The sequence below is a fragment of the Puntigrus tetrazona genome, chromosome 23 (assembly GCF_018831695.1).
Source record: "Puntigrus tetrazona isolate hp1 chromosome 23, ASM1883169v1, whole genome shotgun sequence".
In the NCBI taxonomy this organism is placed as follows: domain Eukaryota; kingdom Metazoa; phylum Chordata; class Actinopteri; order Cypriniformes; family Cyprinidae; genus Puntigrus; species Puntigrus tetrazona.
This window is the reverse complement of record NC_056721.1, coordinates 17,702,197-17,722,878: the sequence shown is the minus strand read 5'-3', so window position 1 is coordinate 17,722,878 and position 20,682 is coordinate 17,702,197. Positions and strand designations below refer to the sequence as shown.

Below are 20,682 nucleotides of genomic sequence, written 5' to 3'. Positions count from 1 at the left end.
GTTTCTAGTTCCTACTGTAGCAATTTTGCGGCATCCTTTTTGCAGCTTTTATTCAGGCAAGGATAATAATATGGGCAGAAGAAGCGGCAATGTTATCGGCAAATTGGCGCAAACTAGCATGTACCTCGCATCGATCTTGAAACAAGTGGAGTGTACCTTCAGGATAAGGGGCGATGTTGGTTTGAGCTCCAGAATGCCTGTTGGACTGAGGGGTTCAAAGACGGGGTCCGGGTAGTAGCTGAAAGCTCGTTGACCACCACAAGGGCGTGGACGTTATCCATGTAGAAGCCGATCTCATCCGGTCCGCTGCCAGTCTCAGCAAAGCCTCTGTCCGAATCAGCCACAGACGGGGCCAGACAGACCATAACGGAGTTGTTGAAAACTGTGCAGTTCTGGGTAAAATAGAAAAACAGAGAGACATAAACAAATAAAAGTTTTTCTTTATTTTAAACAATATTGTTACATGTCAATTATGTGTGTTCATTACAAAAATTAAGGATAAACGTTATTTCTTAATTATAAGAAATAATCGTAATTATATGAAAACAATATACACTGATGAGTAACAAACTAAAACATTATATAAACCACTTAAAAAAAATTGTTTCAATCATTTATTTGAATGACCAAAAACAATTTTTATTATTAAAAATACCTATGATTTATTTCTAAATGCAAATTACTAATATGCAAAATATTGTAATGCATTAAAATTATCTCTATCTGAGATCATTGTCAGAAAAATGTAAAGAATTATACATTTTATACCTTATATACATACATTTTTAATAAATACATAATAAAAATTGCACTATACATTTTGCAATTAATTTGATTTAAACATTTGATTTAATTTACTATTAATATTTTATTATTGTTTCTAATTTCTAGAATTTGATCATTCTCAGGGAAAAGAAAGAAAGACAGAAGGAGAGACAGAAAGACGAAGACAGATAGAGATGTCAGGAAAGGACAAGGAGACAGGATACTTACATGGAAGGACTCGGCAGAGCCGTACTTGGCGCGGATCTTGGGCTCTTTAATGGTGGCCAGGTTGGTGCCGCTGATCGTCAGCAGAGTCCCACCGCTGGGAAGAGAAACAGGAAGTCATCATCGAAACATGATGGGTACAGATCTCACACAATAACCCAATCATACAGTCTAGCTCAACACTTGGCCTTGAAATCTTAAGAAATATCAGTCTATCAAGCTTTTCATCCCAAAGGGAGGCAAAACAGAGCTGAGGTAATATATCCCATAATCACTTTTGGCGATGAGACACAAAAAGGATTTTCGTGAAGAGCCGGGCGTTTAAAGACATTCTACCTCTACATATGAGACACCCGTTTCATAAGTCAGGTTAGATGATATTCACAGAGCCCATCATATCAAAAAGAGTTTTATAGCTTGCAGTCAGTTTCTGTTAGCTTCAAGGCTAACCGTGCTAGCACACTTCTGTACCAAAAATTACTTTAAATGACAGATTTTTGGTAAAAAAAAAAAAATACGAGACCTTTAACTTTGCCTTACTTCCTGTTTCAATAGGAAATCTGTTAACCCTAGAGCTCGATTTGTCTTAGCAGGGTTTTGGAGAGTTTTGGAGACCTGCTTGTTCACAGCGCACTGTATGTGTGGAGTTCTTTCAGTCTCTCTTTTTTTTTGTGTCTGTGTCCGTCTCAGAGAGAAATCTCTCTTAACTCAGGTACAGGCTTTAGGGAACAAGAAAAAAGACACACTGCCTACACTGCCTCTGCCTACCACTATCTAAGATATCTCATTCCAAGCATATGCTTGCAAGTATGCAACTGTACACTTGATGCATTGCAAGCATGCAGCCCTGTTATTGTATTACTTTGGCAGCGACCAACCTCAATGCTTACAAATGACATTAAACCAGATGTGCTACAGTACTTGTGTCAAAATGTGGTTTAACTTATTTCAAGTGTATGCACTAGCACGGCAGGTTTTGTGCTTATTTCTTGTTTGTCCTAACTTTTGATATCTTGGCATCCGTCTTTGTTTGATGATGCTATCCTGCTTTTTAGGCTGATCGAACACGCAATTGTTTCAAGATAGTAATGTGCCTAGGGTTTCCAATACTGACGTCTTGTGTTCACAAGCTTGTTGACATATACGAGGTCTGTGAGTTTGAGTCTCACGCCGAACCGCCGCTGATGTCTCTGCCTGTTTGCCTCTGTGACACCTGCTGCGCCGTGGCCCTGAAGGGCATTTTCAGCTCAAATCAATACAGCTTCAGTCGGCGCACACTAACAGGCTCTGGGGCCACAACATTTGGGTTCTGGTTATGTCTGTTCAAGCTAGGGGTGACTTCTGCACAGGCGCAGTCATTTCCGGTACTGCTTTGATCCCTGAGTGTGTGCGTTTGTTTTTCTGAGGCAGATGGAGGGGGGAAAGGTACCGTGGTACACACTCCTGGGGGATAATGGCCCCGTTCAAAGCAGGGCTCGGTGGAAAGAGTGCACGCTTGACTGTGGTGGTCTGGGTCAGCAAAAAAACACACAATCACACAGACTAGTGAGTATGTGTGTGTCGTGACATAACGGCATCGCAAATCTTTTGTGAGTACAGAAAAAACCCAGGAACTTCTTCAGTCAAACTCAAATATAATACAACATATATACATACGCACATACACACATAAAAATTTAAAATGTATGCAATATCTACTGTATTAACTGCCAAACAGGACATTTATATATAGTAGTGTTTTCTATAATACTGTATACACACATGAAAAAATACATAAACTAAAGTTTATTGTAATTTAATTGTTTCTTATATATTTTACATAAAAATGTAATTTTCTATGCACACACTATATATATATATATATATATATATATATATATATATATATATATATATATATATATATATATATATATATATATATATATATATATATATATACACACACACATATACAGACACATACACACACACTATATAGACACACAGATGAGAAATTATTAAAGGACATAATTCTGCAATAATTTAAATCAAATACACAAATACTACTTTTCCCATCACATAGTGCTATGCACAATGTATAATTACCTAAATACAATAATACAACACAGTACTTATATGGTATATATTATACAATTTTGTGCCAAATTAAATATCACTGTTCAGATAATCTCTTTCTTTCTATTTTTGGCTTATATCAAGCTATAATTTAAACCAGACCTTATTCTGTTTAGTCACTGCTCTGGTTACATTAGACTAGGAACATAACCTTAACGAAACATCAGAAGTCATTCAAATACCGCTTTGAAAGCAAAACACCTAACAATTGTTCTACACAGATGTCTTCTAAGTGCATAAAGACAATAGCTTGGCTCTATAGCTTTACATTTTCACCTTTTTGCTCTCAGAGAGCGGAACGCTGACACCACACAAAAGTAAATAAGAAAGTGAGTGATAGAAACAGAGAAGGAGCAAGAGAGAGAGGAGGAGTGTTGAGAGCTTCTTTTCATCTACAGGCTTTTAAAGAGCTCGCTCTATAACCCGCAGGAGCAGTGAAGTTGCAGGTGATAAGTGCTCCATCCTGCCTGCCCCATCTGACACTGCTGATGGTGTTTCTATAGACTTGTTGTTTTTATTCCACCCCTGACACCGACAGACCAGACATGCTTTAGTGCAAATCGCTGCTCCTCCCTGAAAGCTGCAAAACATCACCTGACAGCAGCTCCGTTCGCAGGTGCAGACGTCTGATGGCGTGAAGGGAGCGACTCTGGAGCCTAGCCTAAAAGAATCTCATTTTTCAACCTCTTAATGAGTTCTGCTCATGTGTCAAGAGAAAGTGTAACACAAATGGCTTCGTATTGATTTTTATTACTTCTTTGTTGTTCCGACTTCCTTCAGCGAGGCAGAAGGAATTGCCACGGTTTTTAATTTTGCCATTTTTATTAAAAGAAAAAGTAGAAAGATGACAGAAAATGATGACAGGTGAACTGGGAAGCAAAGTGGGTTGGATTTGAACCCATGACTACCACATGAGCACTACAACACTATATTTAATATATGTCACGAGCACATGTGCTCATCACAATGCCACTATAAAAAATATGTATATACAAAATACCTTCTCTCTGAAAGCTTCACATATCTAGATCCAGTGTTCAAAAATGCATTTTCTGTATTTTTGTGCCACAATCGGCTAAGATTCATCCTTTTAAATCCCTAGCACACTTCCACAAATCATTTTGAAAGTAATACATTGTTAAGTAAGATATTGTTCCACTAAGTAATTATTGGTATAGTTGTGACCATCCCTATTCTTTGGATTTGAATTATTACTAAAACCTTATATGGTTTATATGGGCCATAAATCTACAATACAGTTAAAAGAAATTTGATGTGTGTTTTTTAAAATGACTTTAAAGTTAAAAGTTAAAAAAAAACATCATTGTTCTCCATCTTTATAATAACAAAAGTATATATATATATATATATATATATATATATATATATATATATATATATAGAGAGAGAGAGAGAGAGAGAGAGAGAGAGAGAGAGAGGTAATGTAATGAGTAATTAAGAGAATATTGGGAAACAAATTCAAACTTTACTCTTTACTCCATGATTCTTCTCTGCTCAGTGTAATAGGAAACATAAACAACATTGTAGCCAGATGTCCATTGTATCGTGAAGTCACAATATTTCGGTTTTAACAACTGAAACGATGAGCATGTAATAGTAGCGTTGCCTACCTAGCAATGGTCCAGTCCGGGTCTATCTTCAGGATGGTGGGGTCCTCTGTGTAGTTAAACTTCACCTCAGGGTTCCTCAGCTCAGCAGAGTCAATGTCCACCATAACCGGAGTACTTCCCGCGATCACGCCAGCCGGGGTCACGCACACAATCTCTTTAGAGCTCCGCCTACAGTAGCAGAGGAAGGTGTGTTAGAGAAAGAGCTATGAAATGTTTACTGTAATTCTCATCCCTATTAGAGCATGTGCTGTGTAAGCATGTCGTCATATTCATATTTCATCATGACACAGATTCTGTACTCAGTAAAAGTTAAGTATGTTTGATGAAGCTCCATCATTTGTGTTAACAAGCATATGGGTTTCAAAGACTTGGGCTGTGTTTTTTTTCTGTCTGTCTGCTTTACTCTCTCCTCCTGTACTGGAGACGTGCCTGCAATCTCCATGCACATCCCCTTAGCACGTTGCCATGGGAACGCTTTTCAAGATGCACACCCCAGAAATCCTCTGAAGACTGCACATATTTTGACAAGGTGGTTGTCACAAACAAAAAAATAAAAATATAAAAATAAAAAGATGGAAGAGTGCAAAGAGAGCGAGTTGTGGAGTGGATAAGGCAGAAATTTCCTCAAAGGTAAAATATACAGACATTCAACGGAATGAAGTGCAAAACGCAATCATTGCTTTGGGATATTTTTTCGAGATTTTGCATTTTAAATATGTAATTTGGATTACAGACATGTAGAATAAATTTGAATACGAATTTGCTGGATATTATGAATGGAAGATACAAAACACACACGCACACACACACACACACACACACACGTGCACACACACACAAACACACACACACACACACACACAAAGGAAGCAGGGCATATGAAAGGGAAGTTTCATTTGAAAATGAAGATGTCATGGAAACCTGTTTAGCTATCTCTTCTACAAAACATAAAAGCAGATGTTTTACAAAATGTCCAAGTTGCTCATTTCCATGCAATGAAAGTATGCTAGGGACAAAAGCTAAGCTAGCTTTTAGTAAATAATTCATTCACATTTAAACTGGCAATGATATTTTATGGATAGTGCGCAAATGTCTTTTATAATTTTATAAATTTTGGTGTTTTTGCCTTTACATGACAGGACAAATCAGAGCAGACAGGAAGTGAAGTGAAAGACTTTTATGATGCTTTATAAGGCAAAACAACTTATACGGTCTTTTATAAAAGTTGTTATTTTGAAAAATTTCTCAGAGCAGAAGAACAAAAGTCGCATTAGGAAGTCAAAGAGGTCTAGAAAGACAAAAGAGTTTAAAATTTGGGGTAGATAATTCTGTTAATTGTGGCTATTTTGGGTCACAAATTTACTTCGACCTCCTTCCCTTTTCATTTCACTGAAGTGAGCAATGCAAACATGATTCAAAATATCTTTTTTTAAAATAAAAATAAAGCCATACGGGTTTGGAAAGTAAGTGATTTGAGAACATTCATTTCGACTGAACCATCCCTTTAACGCCCCCGCGGAATGGGTTAACAGGAAGTGGACTTTCTCTGTGAAGTGAACCCTGGCTCGGAGACCAGGTGTGGCTGACGTCTCAGTCAGCGAGAACCGCGGTAATCCTCATTCTCTCCCTCTCTCATGTCTGAGACTTGGCAGCGAGACAATGTTTTTATTCTCCGCTGCAATGCAGAGCGGTCTGGTGCTACCGATAGACAGGCGGACGGCAGGAACACTCATTCACTGTCCCCATCCACAAACGGAAGCGCACAATCGACCGGGACCGCCTGTGCCATAACGTAGCTGATGTTCTTGCCTTCAAAGTGTCTCTTTATGCTGTAGATACATGCCGAGGGGTAAAAAAAAAAAAAACGGGCCTGGGCGTTTTGACTGACGGAATGACAGGTGGACGTGCTAAGGTGAGAAGCCGGAAGACAGCTTTTGGAAGGATACAGATAAAGACAGAGGGAGACAACTTGGCAGATGAAAAAGAGAGAGAGAGAGAGAGAAAAAAGGACCACATTAACAAGCGAGTGGAGACTGTATGTTGGCAAATGCTTCACCAAAACAGCCAACAGGCTAACCATCAAAACGACTGGCACAGAGCCTATGGAACGTATAAAACAATCAAACAAACAAACAGAAACTATATGACAGACAGAAACACAAAGTTAGAAAGAAAGCCAGACAGATGGAGAGGATAAAACGATAACAAGACAGACAGAAGGGCAGCCAAACAGACAACTGTATGCTTTTTTATATGTGGGGCTTTTGACTTATTAATAAACTATGGAAACGTGTTCCTGATATAAGTTAATAGAATCCTCATAGAATCCATTTTCTAAGTGTGATTACAACTTGAATTTAGCCTTTTTTCCCCACAGAATTTACACTTGTAAATTTGTAATTGTGCACTTTTCTTCTCAAAATTCAGATTTTACATCTCAAAATTTTGATTCATCTTTCCAACCCCATTTTTTTCCTCACAATTGCAAGTTTATATCTCACAATTTAGAATTCCTTTTCAGAATTGGGAAACTGTTAACCAAAGGCACCAACAAAAAGATAAAGAGGATATAAAGAAAAGCATTACTTTTTAAAGTGACAAGGGTGGCGCCCAATGTTGACTGCAACAGAGCTGCCAGCGTTGAGATGGTTTCCTTCAATAGTGATTCTGGTTCCCCTGAAAGAGGTCCTTGAACGGGCTGAACACGTGTGAAGTACGGCGTCTAAGGAAGAAAATTACATCAAAGAGACACATTGTTAGTTACTGGAATTTTATTTCAAACATTATTATTGACTACACTACCGTTCAAAAGATTCGATTTGGAAAATATTGGTAAACTTTTCTCTATTGGTAAAAGTCTCTTATGTTTACCCCCAGCTCACTGAAGTGATTTTTACATTTTATTATTTGTTTTTCTTACTTGAATGCTTTTGGTTATTTTATTTTATTTAATTATTTTTTTTTACTGCTGCTGTTTTTTGCATCTATTCTTATTATTAATAACAAATATCAAATAAAAAATGACCATATTGCGTTTTATTAATATAGCAATTTCTCCGAATTGACTTTGCTGACTTCATCGACTTCAAGCGGGTGTAGTGCAGTTCATATTTTGTGATTTCAACAAAACATACATCATTTTGAAGTGTTTTAATGGAGAATGTAAAATAAAAATAACTCAAAATGCTCATTGTTACTCATTTTGCCAGCACAGGTCGCATATCTTAAAACATGTAATTTATTCCTGTAATGGCAAAGCTGATGAAAGTTAGAAATAAGGGTAGTGCATTTATACACAGGTTTGGAATTATATGTATCTGATTTGCATTTAAATTATCCAATAGACAGGCAGATCTGAATATATCTGTAAGATTAAGCGTCTCCAGACTCTTAGAGACTCACCACAAAGGTGAAAGCCCTGGGTGAGAGGGCTCTGTAGTCAGCCAGACAGTCTCTAACGCACACTCCACCTGGGCTTCCTGTACGCGGTATCCTGTGGCGTCGTTCAGCAGACACACAATCCTGCAGAAGAGAAAAATGTCAGAATCCTCTTTAGGGTTCATGATTAAAAGCACCACTAAGTTACCAAAGGCCTCAAGGGGACGAAGGTGAATGGATGGATTTATATGAAACAGCACAAGTAAATATTATTACTATAATTAATCTATGTCTGATTTATTACTTGGCCAGATGGAATTTTCAGACTTTTTTCTACATTTTCTACACTGGTTTCTGTAATGCAAGGATTCGTGATATATTTAAGGGCAAAATGTGTTCAGTTTAACTACTATACACTAATGCTGAGAAGAAAAAAAAATCAGATAGCCAGTGCTAACAATGTATTAAAAATGCACTCCGTGGAGTTTGACAAGTGAAAAGCAGGAGTGTTTTACACTTATAGATCTTCTGAACAATTGGCAAGTTGTTCAAAAAAGCAGTAGAATCCACAGAACACACTGTTTTTCTATTCCTTTAAAAAAAGAAACTAAATATGGCAGTAATGAAGTCGAGTTTTATACAAAACCGATTGTTTCAAAGCAGATTCACTCTATTAAACAAAACAGAAAAATTGCAAAAGTTTTCCCCCACCTTTCTGCACTAACATATTCCTCTTCAATAGGAACGCAGGGTACTTTTCCCAGACGAACACCTGTCATAATGTCTCTAAACTGTAGACCCAGGTTCTCTCCGGTGATGGTGAGTCTGGTTCCACCTTGCCGTGGTCCAGTCTCAGGTAACAGCTGTACAATGAGTTAAACAGAGACATTAGTTTGAATGGAGGTGGAATGATGCTATGATGGGCCAGACAACAATACAAGAAATGTAAAAACACAAAAATAGTCTGGGCATTTTTTTAAATTCTGATATCTGTAGAACATTTATTGGACCTCTGGTCAGTTGACAGGTCTTGGCATTGAACTTTGTAGCTCCTTATAGTCTCACAGTTACAACACAAACTCAGATGCCTTGCATTTTAATGGAGACAAATCACCCCTCGGCGCAGGGGAGCAGAAGCCCTGATGCTGGGCTTGGTAAGACACCTCCTCCAACCCCCTCAATCCATCCTCTAATTGAAACTTATTACCCAGGCTCCCGGATCCACGCTTCAGAGCCGCATGGCGCAAGGCAGTAGGATAATGTGATTTATTTAGCGGATTATTCTCCGTAACGAGGACAGGTGTGGCATGACAAAACAAATATGGTGAATGATGTGCAGTGGTAACAGCAGGACGGAGCCCTGTAACAGTCATCATGAGGGAATTACAGGTACTCTGCACGCCTGATCTCTCGACCACAAGGTCTCCACAGATATCTGGAGCTGGGCCTCAGCTACATTATTGCCACAATGGCCGGGGCCTATAATAGAGCCTTGGGGACTCCTTTGTGAAAAATTATGCATCACAGCAAACCATACATTCAACAATTGTGAAATTAAAATATTTACAATAAAATTCCGTTTTTCATTTTGTTACTGCCTCAGCCACACTGACAACTGAAAAATAATTCCCTTTCAACTGGAACCTAAAACTGGCCACACAACACAGGAAGTGGGAGTAGAATCTGATCTGGAACAGCAGGAAAATTAAACTGAAAGAAATTCAACACAGTTCTGGGAAGGTACATGTTTTTCATTCTGGTATGATAATTCTAATAATAATAATTCTAATTAAAATAAATATTTATCCATGTATATATCAATTATTAGTATTATCAAACCAACCACCTATCCTGATATGCAACCATTCGACTATTTCTTTTTTGATCTTTCTTTTTCTGATTTGACAAACCAACATTTACCATAAAATGGTATATTCATTTGTTTAAAATTCAAGTAATTTTAATTCCACATTCTTGAATCCTTATATATGAGAGGCATTTTCAAATCAGTTCTAAAAGGTATACGAACTTGCTGCATACATAACTGGCAAGAGCTGGGCAACTCGGATTGGCTGCCTACATGTACTGTAACTTATGCCTGGAACAAGGTTGAGAGTATTGATACAATGAGCACTTTTGAGAAAGAACAATTCACTGGATTGCCAAATTCCATAAACAGCACAGGCTGGCTGCTTCACATATTGATAAAAATAAGCTGAAATGCAGAACCAACTTAATGCAAGCTTGTCCTCACAAAACTACAGTAAGCCCAGGAACTGGACAGTGCAATTATAATGCTTCGGTCCACACTGCATTGTCAATACAACAGCCTGAGAAGCTAAATTAAATACAAGCTGTTTTAAATGCATGTACTGTAATACAGTTGGCTTGACCTGAAAATTGCAGAATTTGGACTGAAGCCTGTCGCTCGGGATTACAGTAAAATTAACCTACATTAGATGTCTTTTATTATGTTAAAAAAAAACAATTTATACGTTTCTAATTAAATCAGCCTTAAAGCGAAATGATAGATAAAAATAATATCTCTCAACACAACTGGGAGAACACTAATACACACACGTTCTCCCCCAGGACCTTGTTAAATTATACACAGTTAAGTAAATCTCCTTCATTATCAGCTCTGGGTAACGATACATTACAAAAAATATATGCAATTACTGAGATTAAAGTGCACCAGAATGCATGAAGCCTCCTGCCGATATCCAGTTGCGAGATTATTACTGTTTGTGTGTCGCGTTCCCCCAGCTCTCCGCCAATAGGTGGGAGGATGACAATGGAGGGAGAGTGGGAGGACTCAGAAAAGACGGTGGGTGAAAAGAATAGGGGCAGATTGGGGCGTCTAAAGACCCCCGTCTTCCAGATCCTATCCGCCCACAAGCCACCTGCATGGTGTGTGAGGCTTAACGCTTTCCTGATGTTGCGTTTGTCTGCTGTCTGTCTGTTTGCCTGTCTTTCCCTGATCTTCATCAGCAAGGTGTCTTTCATCTTTTGGCAAACACAGAAATGCAGCATGGGTAAAATCTTAAAAAATAAATAAATAAAAAATTGGCGACAAATTGCAGTCGAATTCCACTGGTTGAAACATCTACTTGTGCTGTTCAGCCAGACGTGCAACACAGCTCTGTCTGGCACCCCCATTTTCTGTATGTCTACGGCTGCATGCTTCCTGATGTAATTGAGGTTAAGTGTCTTTGCTTACGGGTACAACAGCTTCACTTGGGATTTCACCCAGAAAACCTCCTATTTATAGAGCCTCCACCAATCTGCTGAAGAATGGAAAAACGCATCAAAGTTCTGCCATATCTGTCGCTTCAGTTATGTAGCTTTCCGGGGCCCTAATTTGCTTCCTTTTTTCCCTATTTTCCCATCCAATATTACTAGTTTGTAGCATATGTTCTCAAATCCCTCTCCCCCTAAGCCAATCTTAGAGCCTCGTATAGACCATAGAGTCAAAAATTGGCTTTTTGTACAGAGCGATGCCAATAAAGAATACAGCATAACGAAACAAGGAGGGGAAAGCGGCCTGTAATTGGTTTCAGAGGGGTTGTTTTACATGTAGCTCGGTGGCGTCAATCATGGCCAGACTTGGATGGGCGGCAGCAGAAGTCTCCTCCAAAGGAATGTGAGGCTTAAGACTATTTTCATTTTGTTACCTACACTAGGCAAACGCATAACTAAACAGCCAATCAGACTCCTACCGCCTCCCATTGCCTGTCTGACCTCATCTCGCTGTATGAAAAACAAGGCAGAACAACACGTATATTTTACATATTTCAGTGTCAAAGCTTATCAGAGCTGCTTACTGTTGACAGAGGTGTGATAAGAGTGTGTGTGTGTGTGTGACAGAGAGAAAATCCCAGATAAAGAAAAGGTTGTTTGCTATAAGAAACCTTGCTGTTGGCCCTGGTTAGGTGCATTTTCCCCTGCTGTAATTAGAAATGGAGAGAATCTACACTCTGAGCAAGTTAATGCGATATTGATGCCGAAGAGGTGCATTTTGGGAAACACAAGAGCTAGTGAGCAGCTTAGGAAGGTCTTTTCCCCATGATTGTCAGTGTGTCTGTACTGAATGGAAAAGGTAACGGCTCGCTCTCTTCGGGTATTATGAACTTCTACGGCACTTAGAGTAAAAAAGCACAACTTTGACGTCAGCAGACAGCTTCAACTGAGACGTAAAAAAGCAGACAATAAGACAGACATAAAGCAAATTCAATTACTACTCATACCCAGGGGTCTCTCTGAGGAGACAGAGACAGAAAATCCCAGTTTAAATACTCTATTCCAAATGAAATTAGAAGCTTATCCACAGGCTAATATACTAAGTCACACGACTCTGACGTGAATGGAAGAAAAGCAAGGGAATGAAGGAAAGGACAGACTGTAAGAATATATAGGGATAGCATAATATTCATTTTGTTAGGACATTATATATAAAATTTATGCTCTGGCCCAATAAATTATTTGTACTGTTAACTACAATTAATTTAATTAAAGTTAATTATTAAAAAAATCTAAAATGTAATGAAAAATGCCAACCTAAAGTTGTTTCAGTTAAACAAGACAACATTTAAACACTGAAATTAACATACTAAAATTACTGGATAACTAAAACTAAAATAAAAATATCAAGTACAAAACAAAATTGCTCAAAAGTATATTCTTCCTAAAAATTAAACAAATTAAATACAAAAACAACAAAAAATGGTATTTAATTAACACTAGTGCTGATATTTTGACAAAAACATGAAGTTCATGAAGTATGCTAGGCAAACTAATGATGGTAAATATCCCTACTGACTATTTAGTGGATGGTTTGATTTGCAATGCTAAATATCAAATTATCATTCTCAAAATTTGAATTAAACCATTGATTGCCACAGTGCCTAATACTGGGCCAACTGGCTACTAACTCCCTTTTATTTACTCCACAAAGACAATTTTACTCACATTTGGCGAGTGTTTATTTTGGACCTTATTCACAACCCTTCTGTATTCCCTCTAATAACATCAGAGCTGTACCACAAATGCCCAAAAATGAGTCTGTGAAGGAAGTACAGCCTGTGTTACTGTTTTACGGAGTTTTGTTGGTTTGAACACATTAATGCATTGTATTTTCGCCTTTCATATCTTAATCTTCATCACTATAACTATGTTTAGTCACAAGAAAGACAGAATTTGCAATGTTTAACGTCACCAACAAATGTCTCCAGGAACTTCGGAGAGTAAAATCTGTAAATGACTTGCACAATTTACTTTGTTCTTCACATAAAGGTACCGCATGACTTCACAAGCCTCGGTGATTCAAACCGATCAGCTGATTCAATGTGAACTGAAAACAAGCATACCCCATTTCCTTTCTTTGTCTCTACCTCTTCCTTCATTCAAGCTTTCAGCTCTGGTTATAGAGTGATAAGTAAGCAGAGAGACAGGCATGAGCTAACGGATTAGCAACTGTGCCACTGGCAATTACCCAGTATCAGGGGCTAATCTTACTGAGAGACACCGCTGTCTCTCAGACTGCCAGCTGCCAGCACTGGCACACCGCAGTATATTAGTATCAATACACCGCTGCATGGCAATAAAAGCACAGCGAGAGATTTGTTTGGCACAGCCGCTGTAGAAATCCTAAAATGGAGGTCTATTGTTTCTTTTCTTAGATGAAGAGCGTCTGTATTATAGAAACTGAGAAACAGTGCACCATCGTTAGCATACTGGGAAGTAAACATATGGCTTCTATGAACGTACTTTTATGCTGAGATGTGATTTCTTTCAAATCCATAGTTTTGTTTTTATTTTATGTTTCACAAAACCACAAAGGTGTTTCAATGAACAAAGGATGACACCTATAATGTAAACACTAGGGCTGTGTATCAAAGCACGATGCTTTTAGGTACCGACCAAAACTGCCTCAGTACCATCGAATAATGAAAAATATATGCATTATGCTACATAAGACAATAAATAAGATTTATATTCTGCATTTACTTAAAGCTCACTTCAAACCACCATCAAGTGTTTGTAATAACTTCTGATTGCCGTCTAATGTGTGTTTTGGTCATGTAATATTGCTGAAAAATATTATTTTTTATAGTTAGATCTGCAATCATGGAAGAGAAAATCAAAAACAGGCAGATGACATTGAATTTGCTAATATTAAAATCTGTGGAAAATTAATAGAAATGATGATTCTGTCTGAGCAATATGCATTTTAAAGAGAACACGCACTAGTGTAAAGGTAGCATAACGGACGTGTAAACTGAGAACTATTTGAAATTAATAAAATCTATTTGCACTGATTTATTGCGATGGCTATATTTTGTTCCTTTGTGCAGTGGCTCAGGACATGAGGCTTTGAGTCTATATAAATGGCAACAAGGTGAATGTAATCTTGTTTAAAAAGTTTCATAAAATCGGGTATCGAAAAAGGTATCTTTCAGGAACCGGTCAAACTCAGGGTATCGGTATCAGCATTTCTTAAACGATACCCAGCCCTAATTAAACACTGTATGTAACTTCTACATTTTAGGTATACAAACGTAAAAATAATCTTTAAAGAAAACGCAAAGCAACTTAAAGCCTTGCACTTGATAGGTTCTTTGCTGAACATAGGATGCAAAGCACCACTGAAAAACCTTCAACGCCGCTCTGCAAAAACAACACCTGTTAAATGCTCACACAATAAAAAAAAGTGTGTTTGACAGCCTTGTAAATACTGAATGTGTTAAATGGGGTGTGACAGAATGGGAGCGGGTGCTACCTTGTTGATTTTGGGGTGCGCGCAGCGACTGTTTCCTGCGCTGGGGTGCATCCAGATGCTCTCTGGAGGAGCACACTCCTGTCTCAGCGAACACTTCTTCTCCTGCACGCACCAGCCGCAGTCGAACCGGGGATCCGCTTTCAAACACATCCCACAGCTGTCCCGCATGGCGTAACACTTGTACAGGTGCGCTACCGAGAGAAAGAGCGATAAAGACAGGGATAAATAAGCACGCAGAGCAGAGGACAAAACCTGCGACCGCACATCAGATGAATTCTATATTAATGAGCCAAGTTGCTTGGCAACCATAAATCATCTGCAGTTGAGCTAATGAACTACATTACTCGACTGAAGAAGTGTTTATTGTCATTATTAGAAATGTGATTATTGTTTAAACACCAGTGTGTCTTTTAGGTGTGTTACAGTGATTCACCTGCACAATATAAGTCTAATAAATACACCTCTTTTATATGATAAAATCATATAGAAATGGCTTGTTTAATTAACAGAAAAAAGCAGTACCAAGATAATGGTACTGTAAAATAATTGTTTTGTCAAAATGCGTTAGGATGTTAAATAAAGATCATGTTTCATGAAGATATTTGTAAATGTCATGCCTTAAAAGTAATATGAATTGCTAAGGACAAGCTTTTAAATGTTGTATTGTACATTTTGTAAAACCATACATCAACTGAAAACTTATTTATTCTTAACTTATTTCAGATGAAGTATAAAAAAGTTGACCCTTAAGGTCAAGGTTTTGGTTCAGAGTCACAAAAGAGTTAAATGCAATTAATGGTGTGATTTGTGAAGCTAAAAATTAAAGCACAAATACATTCTGCTATTTTCTTGATCTAAAATGTTTCTCTAGTTCTCTTTTGACTATAAACTGAAAGAAAGTGTGATTAAAAGTTGAATGAAACAAATGTATCACCTCAGCTACAGCTAACCATTATCGAATTACAGATGTTAAATTCCCATTGTAAAGAGAAAGATGGCAGCTTCAGGGGACTGGGTGAATGTTCTGTTGGCTGGGCGTCTTAGACTGCCGCCGGACTTCAAAGGAGACAGTGTATCCATCCGTCTCAGCCTCATGCTAATCTGATTAGCCACGGCTAAGCTTAAAAGTAACGCTGCGCTAATTAAACTGAACCAAATGAATGATTTAATTACATTAACATTTCCACTTTACAGCAGGGCAAAGCTGGGGCTTTTTCTCTTGCAGTGTGGAGAAGATGGATAAATTTATTGTGCTGTAAAGACAGTGCAGAGAGAAAGAGAGAGAGAGAGACAGAGAGAGAGAGAGAGAGAGAGAGAGAGAGAGAGAGAGAGAGAGAGAGAGAAGAAGAGAGAGAGAGAGATGAGAGATTTGGGCCATATATATTAATTAATATTTAACCCTATTTTGTTTTTTTGTTCTATGCATTTTTTTGTAGACACCAGTACTAACTTTTTATATTATATACCACTTTTTAAACTTTCTAAATAAAGTAAAATATGAATTATATTATGCACACCAAAGCTGCATTATGTGAAAAAATCAGTAAAAACAGAATGTTGTGAATTGTTTAAATTACTATTATATTTCATTCAGATTTTATTACTATGATTGCAAAGCTCAATTTTCACCAGCCATTACTCCAATCTTCAGTGCCACATAATCATTCAGAAATCACCCCTGCATGGTGATTTTGTACTCAAGAGAGGAGAAAAAATAATAATAATAAAATAAATATTTAACTAAAATAAAATATCATCAGTATGTGAAGCATGCATCTGTGCTTCCTTCAAAAATCGACCAGATAGGATATTACACAAACATTGGATCTGAAAGTAGTATTTTTTATGTTTCGCAGACAGCAAAGACATGAGGAAAAAGAAGAACGAAAATGCATGATGTGTCGCTATCAGTCAAGGTGCTGAGATCTTGATTCGGCACAACTGTGGTGAACAATTGGACGGTCCTCTAGAGTCACCGTTCACTCACCGCTCTCTCTAAATAGCTCTTTACCAGCCTGACACTTGAAATATTAGCAACAAATAGATCTGGACTCTACCCAAAATGACCAAAACGGTCATCTTGAGTTATTGAAGAGTCAAGCTGATGGGGATGTGAACCCAAAACCACACTTTCTCTGCTGCCGCCCTTTTCATTCTATCCCAATGAGGGTTTCACGTGGTTTCTTATTGTTTAGCAGCAGCGAGTTGCAGCCACAGCTCAGGAAGGACCAGATAAGCTGTATGGAGAGCAGTGAGGCCTGACATGCAGCCAGGCATAAAACGGACCTAATTTGTCTTCACAGACATACTGGAGAAGAGGTGTGGATACACAGAAAGAGCGACTACAGAAGAACGGATGCGACTTTTACCTTGGATATTGTAGGGGTTGTCAATGACAAAATCTCCATTCCACACAACTGAGAGATCCACCGGCAGATCGCTGATGTCATTTCCTTCATAGTCATACTGGAGAGAGAAAGAAAACAAAGAAAGACACGTTATTCCAAACTGTTCTTCACACTTGATGTTTTCTTCCGGTCATAAAATAAAGCAAAAAGCCACAAAGGGTTATGTTTTATAACAGGTAATAGGTGTTCTTAAACAATTCTCAATAAATACTTTTTACAGACATTTTAAACCTGTGAAAAAGATTGTAAATTGATCTGTAGTGCTCATGAGGGTAATATGGATTTTAATATGAGTCATGGCTTTTCCAAACCGATTTCTCCTGCTTATCACCATCATTTCCTGTCTCTAAAGTATGTCTATCCACCATAAAAGACAAAAGGCTGAAAATAAAATAGTAAATGACACAATGCACACTGCAGCTCGCAACATTTTCAGATCCGATTACTCCCATTTCTTATCCTCACTTCCTGTCCTTGCTCTGTTTATAAGACAAAAATAGGTTCAAAATACCAAAATGTGGGACAAATGAGTTTGAATCAGGGTCTAGACATTACTCAATTCCATTACTCTCGCTCTGTTGTGTTTCCACCCACTAAATAAAAGGACATTTTTTGTTTCTAAACTAATTATTTTATTTTTAGCCATAATGTCATGCATTATAGATGCAAAAATGCTTTAAGCAATAGTAACCATCTCACCACAATTCAAACTTTACTATTATCCGCACTTCTTCCCACATTACCCACACTTGCCATCTTTTCCTGTGCTTTCTTTACATTTAGGTACTATCTGACAAAAATACACAAAATGGACACGTGTATAAAAGTATATGTCTTAACTTGTCATAAGTGAACTTGAGTTTGTTTTAAGCTAGTATTAGTTTGTAATGATACTGACACCGGTGACAAGAATTACGAAATTTCTATTATATCAAATGAAATCAAATTACTTATATTGTATAGTCATCAATCATATCGCCCACCCCTGGATCTCCCTATACGAAAAAGCCAAAATACTCAACATAAAACAACTGCTGGACACATTGAGTGTGATAGTTGTGTTGATATAGGAAATCGATTCCTATTGTTCACGCATCTTTTCCTCTCCTCTCTTCTATGCTCGCATTTAAAATCTGCTACAAGGTTGAAAACAACACTAAATAAAATAGCTAGACACATAAAGCCCTGACGTTAATGCAAGACATGATTTTGTCGGTATCCGTCTAAAATGACCAAACTGCTCTCATGGCATAAAAGTATGTATCGCTGCAGTTTCCAAAATGAAATTAACACTAGAGGCAGTAAAACCCTGACACCTTTTATTACTTTTCAATTAATAAAGCGCAATTTTAGCACAATTGCTTGAAGAATATCATGTTATGTGCAAAAATGTGCCAGGGTTTACATATTGAATCTGTGTTTTAGCGCCACGCATTGAGTGTGTAGTAAGGCGTGTAAAAACGGTGTTGCACAAAAATGTATGTATTTTTAGAAGACCAGGTTGAAAATGACCAAAAAATAAAACAAAAACAAGACAGAACAACAAAGAACCCACAAAAAAATACATATAAGTGTGCATCCTGCCAATTGGACGTGACCATATTGTTGTGCAGCGCATCAGTGATTTACTGCACTGATTCTGACATGCATCTGGGGGCCGCCGGGATGAAGCGCGCTCAGAAAAACGCACGCAAGCCATGTTCTGGTGCACAGCTCGAGCTCAGCCCGGCTAAAATGGCAGCGAATGAATGAAACATGCTGGCTTATCTCGCTCCATGTAAATCTTGCCATTTAAGTGTGTATCCTTGAGAGAGAAAAAGAGAGTGAGACAGATAAAACGGAGAGAGAGCAACAGAGTGAGACGGACAGCGAAGGAGAGACAAGTCAGGATTCTCATCACGCAATTGTGAGACTGTCAGATCAATATGGGGGGAGGTGAAAACACTCCACCCTGACAGCAGCCTCCTCTCTAAGGCCCCTCTCATTCACACACACTCCTGATAAACAGCAGCAGACATCCAGCACACTTACAGACCAGGTTCTAGTATCAGAAAGCGTCTCATCAAGCAGAGCTACTGACTCAGAACTAGCATGCAGAGAGAAATGCGATTTGTCTGCACGGCCCGGCCGTTTTCAGGATGAGTGGAGGGTCGGGAGCGCACGGGAAAGAGGAAGCGAGACGGAAACGGGGAGGAAGATGGGGCCAAATAGATGGCGGAGAGGGTGTGTGGGTGTGCTCAAAAATCTAAATTACAGAGCGGAAGCCATTAATTTACACATGAAACAAGTAGAAGAGTTTAGGCGTGAAGCGCGTTGCCTGGACGTAAGTGAAATTGGCATTTCCAATTTGCTTTCTGACACATCTCATTTGGCTTCAACTGTCTCCAACATACACACGCTCGCACTCACACACGCACAAATAGTGACCACTGAAATTGAGGGGTTTTTTTAGAGACTACTTGAACATACAAATTACATGTCAAGTCAGTTTTTTGTGCATTTCAAATTGGTAAATTATAGAAAATTAATGTAACATTAGAATAGAGTTTTAGTGCAGAAATTTTTGCCAAAACCATCAAGTCATTCTAGTCCTGTGAAAAGAAAAAAAAAGAAATTCTGAATCTTTTTTTTTTTTTTTATAAAATGGAGGACTGTTTTTTTCTCATTATGCTTAATTTCTATTGATTGATTGTATGCTATGTATAAGCTCTCACCACCAATTATTTATAAATATTTGTAATTATATTTTATTATTCTTAGTTGTAGTAATTCTGGGGTTTACCCCAAAATAAAAAAAAAAAAATCACTTATTCAAGTACATTCTCATGTCGTAAAAATTAAAGCACGTCTTCAACACAATTTAAAGTTATTTTAGATATTCCAGGAGGTTTGTGTGTCCATTGACTGCCAAGTAACAGCACTGTGTCACAGAAAAGTATACGCTCAGAATTCATCTGCCATCAGTGGATCAACAAAATGGTGTGTGAAGCTATGAGAATATACAGAAAGAAAACAAAAATTGACTTTATTCAACAAATTTGTTAGAATGAATTTCTTTCCATACACGCTGCTTCTGTTTAAATCAAAGTATTCTCGCAGCTGACACAGAAAAGAGTAATTTGCATACAAAATGGTGCTATGATGGCATTATGGTGCCAAATTTGTTGAATGAATTTTTTTCCATACAAAAAAGTATTTCGCAGCTTCTGAATGTTACGCTGATGGCAGATGGAGCATTCTGAAGATGTCTTTCATACTTTTCTGGACCCTGACAGTGTTCATTACTTGGCAGTCAATGGGACATCTAAAATAACTTAAATTCTGTTTTGAGGATGAACAAAGCTTTTGGGGGTTTAGAACAACATGGGGGTAAGTGATT

The 20,682-nt window shown here is 37.9% G+C and overlaps 1 protein-coding gene and 1 pseudogene across 1 annotated transcript in view; both read right to left on the bottom strand.

Moving 5' to 3' along the window:
* Nucleotides 1–7,435, bottom strand: part of LOC122328574 — a 44,550-nt pseudogene extending 37,115 nt beyond the window's left edge.
* The window catches only part of LOC122329281 (plexin-A1-like), a 150,287-nt gene continuing 137,019 nt past the window's right edge, over nt 7,415–20,682 (bottom strand). Inside the window, exons 11-15 of the mRNA XM_043225500.1 lie at nt 17,265–17,361; nt 14,896–15,086; nt 8,829–8,980; nt 8,142–8,261; nt 7,415–7,461 (exon numbers count right to left, since the gene is read on the bottom strand). Coding sequence (XP_043081435.1) covers nt 7,461; nt 8,142–8,261; nt 8,829–8,980; nt 14,896–15,086; nt 17,265–17,361 — 561 coding nt within the window. The 3' untranslated portion in view covers nt 7,415–7,460. The remainder of the gene's footprint in view (nt 7,462–8,141; nt 8,262–8,828; nt 8,981–14,895; nt 15,087–17,264; nt 17,362–20,682) is intronic.